Below are 14,285 nucleotides of genomic sequence, written 5' to 3' on the forward strand. Positions count from 1 at the left end.
TTTTTATAATGGGTTTCCTTGATTTAAAGCAAGCAGCACATGCAGGTCACTGTACAGGCTAGACCACAATGCCTAGCATCAGATAGAATGCTCTGCATACGTTCCGGAAACAATGTGCTGTTTGAGATAATTTGGTGAATCATTGGACCAGGAGGCATCGAGTCCATCGATGACCCTTGTAGGTTTGGAGCATTGTTCTTTGTGGCACATTAAGAAGTATTTGTTTGTTCGCAACTTTCATGGGCATTTGTCTGGGCTTTGTGCAGGGCCCACAAGTGAGATACCAGACTGCCTGGTACTCCCATTTGCCCTGGGCTGCCAACGGTCTACAGATGTTTCACCCAGATGTTTGCCTTGTGAAGGTTGCTGGAGGCACAGGGGCATGGGGATGCACTGTCTTGCAACAAGCAGTGAGAGTGTGCTGGCCTGTACATCACAGAGGGGATTCCTTCCTGGTGAGTGATTCTGAAAGCACAGGTCTGACTAGAAACACCATAAACAGAAAATGGGCAATCTTCCCTCCTGGTTTACCAGGCAGAAGCAGTCAGGACAATTCCCAAGTGCTGTCGGGGGATGATCGGGATCTCCCAGTGGGGAGTGGGACTCACTGGGAACACATTGCTGGGTTTAGCAGGAGCACATCCTATAACGTCCACGTGGGCTGAAACTCTCAAACTGTGTTCCGTGTACATCCCAGATACACTCCCTGCTAATACTACTTTCCACTTACGTGGAATTAATCCAAACTAGCAAACAATCTATCCTTGGAAGACGCAGCAGCTGCCTCCATGAGTGAATGTGCCACTGGCTGTAGTGTTGAGCCACATGCATCAGGAAGGTCTCAGGTTAATCCCCAGTCTAAGCTGAGTTAGTTGCTGTAGTGGTGGGAGTGTTATAGTCAGCTTCGGAAAGGCTGCCAAACTGTTACCAATCCAACTGAATCCAGATCTGAATTTGACTATGACAGTAGGCCACGTGCGTATCTTCCTTATGACCAGGTGGTGCCTGGGATCAACCTCCCCATGAATAAGCAGTCGAGAATTACAGGTACAACGCTGCACCCTCCCACTCCATGCCTGTTTAGGGAACAAACAAGATGTAGCAGCCATAGGGTTGCCAACTGTGATTAAAAGTATTCCTGGAGATTTTGTCACATGACTTGCCCCCACACTCCAGTCATTAGTTGGCCAACACATTCATCCCTGTGACATACTGCCTCCCTTCGCCAATTAGAAAGCAAAAGGACTCATTACCCAGTTGGATGATGCTTGACTGTCAGTCTAACAGCCATTTTTTTAAACCATTTTCAACATGTTTATATCGGGTAAGGAGAAATGTTCAAAGAAAATGACAAAAAAAACTATCTTTTTTTAATATTCTGATAATTTTTCCCCAGTGCTGCACACAGCAATGTCCTAGAAATTAATCTTCAATTCCTGGAGATTCCAGGCCAACCCTGGATGGTTGGCAACCCTAATCAGCCATCTTGAGTCAGGATTTCTAAAGAATAGAGTTTGCTTTGGAAACCTTTCATGATTGCGTTTTAATCGTTTTTTTGTGATGTCTTTACGTTGCAGACATTGAGTCACAGCCCAAGGACAGCTATCATGGCATTTACTTTGCAATGCTTCTGGCTGGAGTTGGATTCCTACTGCCTTACAACAGCTTCATTACAGATGTGGACTATCTACACCAAAAATATCCAGGTGCATTCTTGGGAGGAACTGGGAGAGAGATCATTTTTCTCTATTTTTTCATGGGATTTGGCGTTGCTGGCAAGGCCAGCATTTATTGCTCATCCCTAATTGCCCTTGAACTGAGTGGCTTGCTAGTCCATTTCAGGGGGCAGCTAAGAGCCAACCACATTACGTGGATCTGGAGTCACATGTAGGCCAGGCCAGGTAATGGTGGCAGATTTCCTCCCCTGAAGGGCATTAGTAAACCAGATGGGTTTTTATAACAATAGACATTGTTTCATGGTCACCATTATTGAGACTAGCTTTATATTCCAGATTTATTAATTGAATTCAAATTCCACCAAGGAAGAGCTACATAATTGTAATAATGTTGAGTGAATGGTGGAGGTATGTGCCCTACTGAGTGCCCTCTTCACTTGGATTAATTTTAATCAGAGATGCTCAGCCATGTAGGATTTGAACCGATCCCCAGAGCATTAGCCTGGGCCTCTGGATTACTAGACCAGTGACATTACCAACACACCACTGTCTCCCCCAGATGATAAGCATGTGCACAGATAGGGTATGGCTCAAGGAAGAATTGATTAATTTTTGACGATGATCTGGATCCTGGGACATGTCAAGGAAATTTTTTTATCATTCGTGTTAAAAATTTTAATTCTGAGCCGATTTCCCTGAGGCAGCACTTAGCTTCAGGGAGATGCGCGAAAGAGTGCACTCCTGGCTGAGGGAATCTCCCCGCCCCCCAGCCTGCACAGGGAGCGCATTGCGCTTCTGAGCAGACATCATGCTGGATGGACCTTAATTGACCTGCCCACGTAAAATGGCGGCATGCCCCCGATTGCAGGCACGCCTGCCCGCGCCCGCTCCTGCACTCCCCCCCAACCCCCCAACTTGGGGAAACTTTTTCCCCTGGAATTTTTTAAAGGACCCATTAAGGATGGGAGATAGGGCGAATTGACATCTTTTCATAATGTTGTTGATTGTTTTAGAATGCTGTGGGTTGTCTTAGCTGCTGTGGTGGAATTCGTCACAGCTGTCAAAATTTGAGTGGAATTTTCAGAGCAGGTTGTTGGATGTGGATTGGCCTGAAGCCACCTCAGTGAGATGGAAGCTCTTAATGAAAATATTTCTTTTTCCAGCTTTGTAGTTACAGAACATTGACCAAGCAGGGAAAAGCCTCAAGAAAGAGTTATACAATTGTAATAATGTTGAGTGAATGGTGGAGGTATGTGCCCTACTGAGTGCCCTCTTCACTTGGATTAGTTTTAATCAGAGATGCTCAGCCATGTGTCCATTAGATGGTGTTTTGTTTTTCATGATGCTGGGGATGAAAGTATATGCAAGAGATTTTCTTCCTCAGCACTGCCACCAGAAGCGATATCAGTGAATCGTGCACCCAGCCATACTTTTCAATACTCCCATTCTAATTTCATGAGGTATGTTCCTACTGTGCATGATTCCACAATCAGAACCTCTTAGTGTTCCCAATATTGGTAAAGTAATCAGATTAGCATTGCATTTGTGCTATCAAACATCCAAATACAATGATGTTTTTATACTTAATATTTTTTCTCTTCCCTTTCTCCACCTTTTTCTTCTCGTTTTCTCTCTTGTACTTTTTTCTCTCACTTCCTATTTTTCTTTTTCTTTCCATCTCTCTTTTTCACTCACCTTTCTGACTTCCTCTCCCTCTCTATCCTTTCCATTTCTCTCTCCTTTCTTGTCTCTTTTCCCTCCCCTCCATTCTCTGAACCACCATCTAGAAGTATAAACTTTGGGAAGAAGAATGATCAAGTTTAAAATTGATCTCAATCGTCCTCAGATTTCATCCCGCAGCAACAAAACGTTCCACCATCCGCCTTGTGATTGTTTTATGATTTGTTGGGGAGTTGCAGATGAAAGGTTTTACAGCTGCTGCTTTTTCATTCTGTTGCAGGGACATCCATTGTGTTTGACATGAGTCTCACATATATCCTTGTCGCTTTGGCTGCTGTGATTTTAAACAATGCTTTGGTGGAGCTGCTCAGCTTGCACACCCGCATCACTGTCGGTAAGTGCAGAAGCTCTATCGCACATAATGGCTGCAAACTTGTAGCACTGAGCACCATGCTTGCTAGATGCTCAGGCGCTTCCATTATTTTACAGTAGAGGGCGGACACTTATGAGATACTTTTAGTAGGACAATGACGAATAACATTCAATGCGTTTCACTGGGACCAACTAGTGTGAGTGAAGACATTGAGTAGGTCAGACAGCTCGGAGACGTAGAAGGGTACAAACCTTCCTTCATACATGAACCATTACACAACATGTATGTTTTTCACTCCACTTAGAGTCGTAGTGAACAGGACTGCAATTTCCTTTGGGCCATGGGGAGGGGGTGGCGGTGTTTATGGTAACGCAATAAAAACTTCTTACAGCATATTAGGGTCTTAGTTTGGGATAATCATCTATTTATACATAATATATATGTTATTATATAATAAATGAGTTTGTTGGAGCCCCTATCCCACTTTAAATGAATCGGCTGCACTGAAACATTTTGTCACCGTCTTTCTGATGGGCTGCTGGGAAATTTCAGCCAATCGCGAAACAATTTAGCTCCCATGTTTCTGGCCCCCATTGAATTCTATCCAGTTCCCAGCTCAGCGTTACCTCCTCTTGATCCCTTTTAGCTTTATGTTGGACATAAATGGAACTAATATGGTATCCGGTGACACATTGGGCAGAATTTAATTTCCGCCCCCCCCACCCCCCCCAACCCCGTGCCAGCAAGCAGGCTGAGGGGCAGGGGTTGTATAATCAGGTGAAAAGGCATAGGATGAAGAACCTGATTTCCACTACCCCCACCCCCACCGCACCCCCTCCCCTCCCTGGCATTTAAAACAGGGGTGGTGAAGTTGGAGACTGACCTTCCCTCCCGTAGGCCAATTAAGGCCATTTTGGCAAATTAAGGACCTCATCCCACCTCCACTAGTATTGTGGGCTGTGAGGCTGCAATTAAAATGAGAATTTCAAAATTGAGATTAGTAGGGTTTTGTTAGACAAGGTTGTAAGGTGTTACAGAAGTGAGGCAGGGAAATGGAGTTAAGATACAGATCAACCATGATCTAATTGTATGACAGAATACACTTGAGGGGCTGAATGACCTCCTCCTGGTCCTCTGCACTGTATGATCTGTTAAGGTGGGCTTGCCAGGCTAAAATTAGTTGTAAATATATATATAAAAACAAAAAACTGCGGATGCTGGAAATCCAAAACAAAAACAGAATTACCTGGAAAAACTCAGCAGGTCTGGCAGCATCGGCAGAGAAGAAAAGAGTTGACGTTTTGGGTTCTCATGACCCTTCAACTTCTGGCATCAACAATACGGCCTACACCCTCATGATGAGAGGACACACCTCTACTGTAAAGGATTTCCATTGTGTTAGTGCACAGGCAATATTTGATACCAGGAGTATCATGGATGTGACTTCCAATTGCCAAGCCAACACAAGTTTTGATATGGATAAGATCAATAAGGGGGGGAATTAACTGGTGGTTGGTTGCTTGGTTGGTCTACAAATCAGAGTGGTTGTTTTAGATTTTGTGTTCTTTCATTTCTGCTGTCCTCTTCTGAAGTAACTTGTGCTGGGATATTAGTCCCACAGCTCTTGTCCAAGCTACTGTCCTTTGTGCAATGGCTTCTGAATTGGCAGGGCTTTTTAGCTGAGCAGGACAATATGCTCCATCCAATCCTGATCTTACCTCCATACATACAAGCTTTCCAGCAAAGGTCCTTCAACAAGAGTGAAAATCCTGATTTTCTTCCCCTTAGCAAGAACTGCCAAATGCAACAAAGCCTTAGCTTTGATCGGTTCAGTTGTCCCAAACCACTGAGCTGTTGGAGGCAAAGTCTGTTCTGTTTAAGATCATGCTGTCTTTCACAATTGACAGAGATCATAGCCTGAAGCCTCCAGTACTAGACTTCCTGTCCTGATCAGTGGAAGACGCAAAGCTTTGACAGTGTATCTCTTTTTTCAATAATACTCAAGTGCACAGTTGGTATTTTTTAACAGGTTCTGATCACAACGTGATATAGACGTTTCATAATGCAAAATAAAGGATATCTTGCATTTTTATAATGCCTCTCATGACCTCAGAAGGTTCCAAAGCCCTTTATAGTCTATCAAGTATTCTTTTCAAGCTATGCGGCTATAGATAGTTCTGGAACGTCTGGTTAAATCCTGCAGACCTTGGCAGCACTATTACCATTGAGCTGTCAGAGGGGGAGGTTGAAGGTGCTAATGCAGGAATAAGATTGAGCACTGTCAAGATCATTCCCTGTGCTAGCACCAGGAAACAACTTTATTCGGTGAGATTGGGAATGCCATTGTCATGTGCTTGCACATGCTACAGTAAATTAAAAAAAGTGATGGGTGCATCGTCCTTGGAAGGACAGCTATCGGTTAATAGGCTGGTACTGCCCTAGAAAAAGAGAGTGGGCATTGGAGAAGATGGCTGAAAGAAAAAAATTATCGGAAACTAAAAAAATTTAAGTAAAAATCATTCAATTCGTACCATCAGGCCCTGGAACAGCTGGATGCCCTCTTGATTTTAAAGTGTTTATACAATTAAATATTGAAGATGGAGATTTCTCTGTACTATTCCCCAGTTGGTCCGATTAATACAGGTTAATAGTGATAATTCATTTATTTTGAAGTAACACGGAGAGGATTTTGGTTTAGAAGGGCGACCACTTCTCCCACAGGATGACTTCTGTGGCTTGGGACAACTAGAGTTGGATTTTCCCGAGGGTGTCGGGATCCTGATGTCAGGATTGTATACTGGTCCCGAGCCCCACACACAATCTCAGTGCACCCGCTGGAGCAACTTTACTCAGGCCATCTCATAATTGGCCCCCTCCCTGTTCGCTGCCTGATTAAGGACAGCGGGTGAACCAGGGAACAGATGGCCTGTTTGAGGAACTGCAGCAATGTCCCTATGTCAGCTCTGCTGGGAGAGGTTCACAAAGGCTTTTTCCATGGTGAGAAAGATGGCAATGTATTGTGAGGGGCCTGAGGGTGAAGGGTTGACCCGTCCACAAGAGTGCCTGCAGTTGCTCTTGAATCTCTGAGTTAATTCAGTCACCCATGGCCTGTGAATCTCCCAGCAAGAAGCTGCCTCCGCTCCGTAGCCGAGCTCCTGTCACAGCAGTGGAGGCCTGTACAATACCAGGAAAGATGCCGCGCTAGAGGAAAATGGCCCTTGATTGGAATTTTAATTGGCTCCATTACCTGCCCACCTCCTTGCAGCAGCCTGTCTATTCCCCTCGCTGGGAAAGTCATCTGGAGGCGGCACACAAGCTTCCCTTCCCCAAACAAGTTTGACATTGGACAGCTTTTCACTGCCTTGATTGGCTCGACTTTTAGTGCCTTGATTGGCCATTCAGTCAGATTCCCTTCCGGAAAAGGAGGGCCTGTGTCAAATTCAATAATAAAAATTAGCTTAAGGACAGAAAGTGGTGTGTCATGGTACATGGTTGTTCTTTCCGCTGGAGGAGTGTCCCTGAACGGTCAGTGCTAGGAACGGTACTCCTTTGCTACACATAAATGACTTGGATCTTGGAATATGAATTAAAATTTCTTAATTTGCCAAGGATATCACACTTGGAGGAGTGGCAGGTAGTCAGGATAAAGTGAATGGCCTATAGCATGACAAAGCTAGCAGAACAGGGCGACAAGTAGCAGATGGAATTTAATTGAGAAGTAAGGTGATGTTTCTTGACAAAAGCATAACTTCACTTTGACATTTTCTGGCGTACATTTTCTTCCCCCTCAATGAAGGTCATTAGAATTATCAATGCTGTGATTTCCCCTTCAAGAAGTTCATGTTCAAAAAGCCACAAACTTTAGTGTTTATAGTTGCTCCATAAAATCACCAGCACAATGAACCCCTCCCCCTCCGTAGGACCTTTGCATGGAGTCTTTGCAGTGCCATTTGCTTGGATGAGTGCAGCTCCAACAACACTCAAGAAGCTTGAAGCATCCAGGTCAAAGCAGCCCACTTGATTGGCACCCCATCCACAAACATTCACTCCCTCCACCACCGACACATAATGGCAGCAGTGTGTACCATCTACTAGATGCACTGCAGGAACTCACCAAGCCTCCTTAGACAGCACCTTTCAAACCTATGATCTCTACCATCTAGAAGGACAAAGACAGTAGATATATGGGAACACCGCCACCCGGAAGTTCCCCTCCAAGTCACTCACCAATCTGACTTGGAAATATACCGCTGTTCCTTCACTGTCGCTGGGTCAAAATCCTGGAACTCCCTCCCTAACAGCACTGTGGGTGTACCTACACCACATGGACTGCAGAAGTTCAAGAAGGCAGCTCACCATCACCTTCTCAAGGTAGGGATGGGCAATAAATGCTGATCTAGCCAGCGAAGTCCACATCCCGTGAATGAATAAAGAAAAACCCAAGAACCAATCCAATAGGGTGAATTCGTTGTTGCATTCAAAAAAATTATCACCAGCACCATTACCCCCGATTTATTTCATATTCCAAGTCCCATCAGATGGATACAGTTTGGTACAGCCAGTGATTTCGTTTTAACTCCAATCCATCGCGTGTGTCCCTGGAATCCCTGATTATCCAATCGGAGCATTCTAACTAAATCGCCAATAAGGGCACTGAAAGGTGAGCCAATTCAGGGAGCGGAAAGCTGCCCAGTGCCAAACTAGTTTGGGAAATAAAAATTGACAGGCAGGACAGCATTAGGGAGCTATCTGACTGGATTGCCTTCAACTTCCCATGCCCACTACCTCCAAACCTGTCTCCTGTTATGGCACAGCAGATGGTAAATGCTGAGCCTCTCAAATCCCAGAGGGAAACTTGAAACAGCTGCCACAACTGTTTTGCAATTTATAATTTTATTTCAAGTTGCAAGCCTTGAATTCAATAGTAATAGGTCCACCGAGTCTTAGAGGTTTTTTTTTTCCAAAACTAAATTAAACTTTTATTAATAGAGGAAATGATTTTAAGTACATACATAGGTCTACACATTACTACTATACTAACTCCTAAATCTCCTAATTAACCTAGCTCCTAGTTACACCTCCGTGAAGGCAACAGTAAAACAACATAGATTTCCTCAGACCCAGGCAAAGCACACAATACCCTGGACCAGGGATATTCAATGTGAATTCTTTTAGCTTCAGTTCCTGTAGACAGCAGCTTGGTACTGGAGGCTTTTCACACTTGTTAGATTTTAGAATTCCTTCTGCTTACACATAATCACAGCTCCGTTATACATGTTTCTTCCTTTTTAATATAAATTTCATTGTTCCAATATGTCTTTGCAACTTTACTTTTTTCATAATATAAATTTTCAGTAGTACTCATATTATCAACATAAACACACTGTTTGACTTAGCCTCTGTTGGCTAGGTGTAACACCTTACCATCTCTTTCAAATTCATGACTCTGGTTTATCTAAAATGCAAATGTTCCTGACCTCACATCCTGAAGTTTTGGCTATGTTTACGTATTTAGCATTTCAAACCTTGCTTCTCTTTGGATAACTCAGAAGCTCCAGACTAGTGGTCTGCAATTCATTTAAACCCCGCCCCCACACACACAACCTCACACAGAGAAACCATTCTAAATCCCACTATTAACCTACCTTTACAATAAATCACAGTAATGTTATGAAAATTATTATATTTTTATGACACTCCAGGGTACGGGAAAATTCAACCCCGATTTAGACACCTGGTATGACTGGATCTGCTCTTAAATAAGAGCTTCAGTTCATTCAGAGAGTATGGGAGGTGCCATTGAGGCTGGATGCTGTCTTGTTGCATCTGCTGACTCTTTCACTCTCACTTGTCACTTCTCTCAATTCCTTAGTTTACTTTGAAATCTTCTTATAGTTCCCAAGTGCTACAGAAATGTGAAATTTACATGTTCAGGTTATCTCTCTCAGGTTGCCTCTCACCTGTTGATCACAGTGACTGTTATTTCGGAGTGAAGCAGCCACCATCATTGGAGTGTGACTTGAAAAAACAAAGTGACATAGCAGCCATGGACTGGTGTCCATAGACTGGAAGCTGTTCCTCTCTCCACGGAATATAAAATAAAAGGCAATTGATCTGCTTGAGTTAGACTGGCAATAGTTATTACTGAAAAAATGGAAAAGTGTAAGATGGTCACTTGTGAATGGATCTTTTACAATAGGAAGAGAGGCATTTTTGACAATTTTTAGGTGGCTTGGATGTTTCTTTAGCTGACCGTGTTGTACCTGCCACATTTAGTTGAAGAGAAAGGGCTTGAATTTATATAGAGCTGCTGAAGGACACGTTAACTGATGGATCACTGCTCAGGCCCAGTCAATGTTATGTTTTGCTACATTATAACAGTGACTACATGTACCTACCTCCTTGATTGCAAAACATTTTGGGACACCGTAAGGGCATGAAAGGCATTATATAAATGAAAGTTCCCTTCATGCTGTTATCAACTGTGCATTTTGAGAAATAAAAACCAAAGATGCAAAAAGTATTTAAGAATAAACAAATTTTATTGTTGTGAAGGGGGTCACAATGATGGGTCCGAAAGCCGAGGGCCCCCCCCTTGGCTCTCAGTGGAACCCACAGCCACATTTTAACTAATTGGTTGCCATTGGGTCTGCTGTCCCTATTAAGGATGGCTGCTCATCCCCAGGAGCTGCTGGCCAATCGGAGAATCAGCAGCTAAGCAGAGCCACTGAGAGCGGTGGCCACTGCGGGGACTGCAGCTGGCAGAAGAGGACACCATGGAAGAGCGTAATGGGTAAGTGGGGTCTGGGGGCACTGGGGCCAACCAGGCAGGCCCCGACAATGTCCAGGCATGGGGTGTTGGTGAGGCAGGCAGCACATTGCTGCGGGGGCCAGCCATTGTCACCTGGGGGTGGGGGTGGGGGAGGGGCTACTCCGTGGGCCAAGGAGTGCCTGAAGAGTACCCAGGGTGAAATGTCTGGCTGGTTTATATTCGCTTTTTAATCAGGCAAAGTTCTATTTCAGCATCCGGGTGCAGAGCTTTAGCCACTGTAGAAACCATTGTGAGAAAAGTAGAAAATATACTAATTTCCAACATTAACGGGTAGCGATGAGGTTGTCGGATTGCAACTGAGTTTCATTTGTTTGATTGGTGACAGGTTACCTGTTTGCTTTGGGACCCCTTATGTTTGTGAGTATCTGCGATGTTTGGCTGGAGCTTTTTACAGTACAGCAGGCATATGCCATCAATCTGGCAGCAGTGGGGACGGTGGCTTTTGGCTGCACAGGTAAGGCTGCACTTTAGTAAATGTTTGCCTGTCACCACATTTGCAACCAATTTCCCTCTTTCTTGTTTGTGATTTCTCCACCTCCTTTAGATTGTTACAAGACCCAGGTGAGTGAAGCTGGAAAAGACAGGCAGCCGGTGCTAATTCTAAGTGACCACGAGGTGCAAGAGAAAATTTGAAATAGCATGACCCCTGGTTCTCACTGCCTCAGGCCCTCCTGCCCTCGCTCTCCCTCCATCCTTCCCTCTCCTCCTCTCCACTCCTCCTCCTCCGAACACCCCTATTCCCCCAACCCCTGCTTCACCCTCTCTTTCTTCCCCTCTCTTCCCCTGTATACCTCCCCTAATCTTGTGCACACATCATAGAAATCCAGTGAAGAAGCATGGGGCCAGTATTGCCATTCCATGCAATGGAAAACCAGGGCACAGTCCCGCACATCTCTCCAATATTCCACATATTTTATTTCTTCTCACTTCTTTTGCTTGTCATCTCTTTCATTCTGGTTTTGTCTGAGACCTCAGGCTACATTATGGCTGTCATTTATTTTAACCTGTGCAATGTGAGTTGTGGCATTGTGCTGTGCAATGCTATTATGGAATTAAACGGACTACTGTGCTACTGTGCAGAAATTATATTTTTCTAGGACGCTTCATGTTTTGAAAATGGAAAGTTTATTTAAAAAGTAAGAGGCGTGGAGTGAATAAGGGAATGACTTGTGCTGCTGCAGCTCTCCTCATGCACATGAACACTTCACTGAGCAGAGAACAAAAATGTAGGGCTAGGGGAACAGTAAGGCTGCTGGTGGAGAGAAACCACAGTGTGCAAAGAGAGATTTTTTCCAGAGGGCTTTTGGAAGTAGAGAAGGGGGCGTTTAGGGGGGAAAGGGCAAAGATTGAAGGTATAGTGACTGAAAGAATAGCTGCCGATGATACCAGATAGTGTAGGGAGAAAGTAGGATAGTGCTTGAGGGAAGATTGTATGTGGAGCTATATGGCTGGAGGAGATTATTGAGATAGGGTGGGCAGGCTATTGAGGGATTTGAAAGTGAGAGCAAGGATCTTTAAATGTTTATAAAGGTAGAAGAAATCCAGAACTTGCTTCCTGGGAAGGGAGGCTGATAATTTCAAAACTGAGGTTAATAGGACTTTGTTAGGCAAGGGCATTTAAGGGTTACAGAGCCAAGCCAGGTTATGGAGTTAAGATACAGCGCAACCATAATCTATGGCAAAATAGCTCAGGGGGCTGAATGGCCTCTTCTTGTCCCTATGAATCACTAAAATCACGAGCCAGTGGGGTGTTCCGAGGACCATGGTGATTGGAGTGCAGGATTCACTGTGGACTGTGACACTCTGAATGATCTTGACTCTACACTGTGGAACCTGGAGGTGAGACTGACAGTGAAGAGAGTGCTGGGGAAATGGAGACTCATTGATAAAGACAAGGCTGAACAACTCAGCAGCAAGGAAGAAGTGTAGGGCTGGAGGGAGACAATATCTTGGAGGCAGAATGAATCAGAGAACGTATCGGACAATGTGCTGATTTCAGGAACTGGTAAATGAGTAAACTAACAACGCAAGTACAGGAACCTCTTACTACAGCACAGTGGTGTAACACAAGCTGTGCAACCATCCCTGTGGTATTACCCTTATTATTAGACACTTTGTTATTCCATGAACGTGAATAAAATAGCGCATGTTAAAGAAAGTGTAATGGCGCAGGGAAAAGGAGAGGGAGTGGGACTAGATAAGTTGCTTTTTATAGAGAGCTGGAGTGAACATAATGGGCTGAATGGCCTCCTTCTGTGCTGTATCCATTCCAAGAATCTGCGATCTTGTTCTCTGTAACAAATGTGCGCTATAATGCACCTTTACAAGTTTCCCCTGAGCAGTACCATGGGACCTGGCATAAATAGAAGTTGTGCTTATAGAAAATAGACATGTTGAATAATCAAAGTCAATATTTGAAACTGGCAGTGAGTAAGGGAAGTTTATTAGACTGATTATGTATGACCTTGCCTAAAGATGGCAGCATAATTGATTTGGTAATTTACTCTGGTGATTTGGTAACTTTTGGCTTTTATTGCAAAGCGATTGGAGTACAAGAATAAAGGAATCTTGCTACAGTTGTACAGGATTTTGGTGAGACTACATCTGGAATACTGTGTGCTGTTTTGGTCTCCACCTTTAAGAAAGGGTTTACTTGCATTGGAGGCAGTGCAGTGAAGGTTCACTAAATTAATACCTGTGATAAGGGGGTTGTCCTATGATGAGAGGCTGAGTAGATTGGGCTTATATTCTCTGGAGTTTAGAAGAATGAGAGGGAAACCTACAAAATGATAGTGTGGAAACTGAGAGATTGTTTCCACAGGTCAGGGAATCTAAAACATGGGGGCACAGCCTCAGGATAAGGGGCCGATCATTTAGGACTGAGATAAGCAGAAATTACTTCACTGAAAGGGTTGTGAATATCTGGAATACTCTGCCCAGAGGGTTGTGAAGGGTCCATTGTTGAATACATTTAAGGCTGGGATAGACAGATTTTTGGTCTCTCAGGGAATTAAGGGATATGGGAGACAGGTGGGTAAATGGAGTTGAAGGAAGAGATCAGCCATAATCATATTGAATGGCAGAGCAGGCTCGATGGGCCATATGGTCTACTTCTGCTCCTATTTCTTATGTTTTATGTTCTTACTCACATTTGTTGCAATTATGTCCTGTCCCACTCCCTCCTCTGACCATTTAGATGTTATTTTTTCTCTCCTCCCCTGTTTTAGGAGCCTCTCTCCCAATCACCTTAGCTTAACTAAGAGGATATGTCTTGACCCCAGGCCTCTGCTTATGCTGTGTTGGAGCCCACCCTGTAGGAAGTACAGATTGATCCGAGTTACTCAGCCTCTAGTTAACCTTTGTCACTTAATGAGCAAGAACCTCACCATTGCTGAATGCCTCCCCAGAGTATGATTAGGAACTTGTTTGGAGAATCTGGCTGTTTAAATTGACAACTAATTTTGTGCATTTTCTTTCTTTCCTATGAAGTGCAGCAATCGAGTTTCTATGGTTACACAGGGATGTTGCCCAAACGCTACACACAAGGGGTAATGACGGGTGAAAGTGAGTACTTGCTCCAAACAATTCCGATGGACAGGCTTTTATAGAAATGCCAAAACTTACAGACTTTGAAAATATTTCTAAGAACACAATTCTTTATTAGAAAAGTTGCTTATCAACTGCTTCCAGTGCCTGTGATACCATATTCCTTGCTTTAACTATG

At 44.0% G+C, this 14,285-nt stretch overlaps 1 protein-coding gene across 1 annotated transcript in view; it reads left to right on the forward strand.

Moving 5' to 3' along the window:
• The window catches only part of slc29a4a (solute carrier family 29 member 4a), a 141,999-nt gene that overhangs the window by 84,919 nt on the left and 42,795 nt on the right, over nucleotides 1-14,285 (forward strand). The window contains exons 3-6 of the mRNA XM_041206883.1: nucleotides 1,578-1,706; nucleotides 3,637-3,750; nucleotides 10,887-11,015; nucleotides 14,051-14,125. Coding sequence (XP_041062817.1) covers nucleotides 1,578-1,706; nucleotides 3,637-3,750; nucleotides 10,887-11,015; nucleotides 14,051-14,125 — 447 coding nt within the window. The remainder of the gene's footprint in view (nucleotides 1-1,577; nucleotides 1,707-3,636; nucleotides 3,751-10,886; nucleotides 11,016-14,050; nucleotides 14,126-14,285) is intronic.

The sequence above is a fragment of the Carcharodon carcharias genome, chromosome 15 (genome assembly GCF_017639515.1).
Source record: "Carcharodon carcharias isolate sCarCar2 chromosome 15, sCarCar2.pri, whole genome shotgun sequence".
Classification (NCBI taxonomy): domain Eukaryota; kingdom Metazoa; phylum Chordata; class Chondrichthyes; order Lamniformes; family Lamnidae; genus Carcharodon; species Carcharodon carcharias.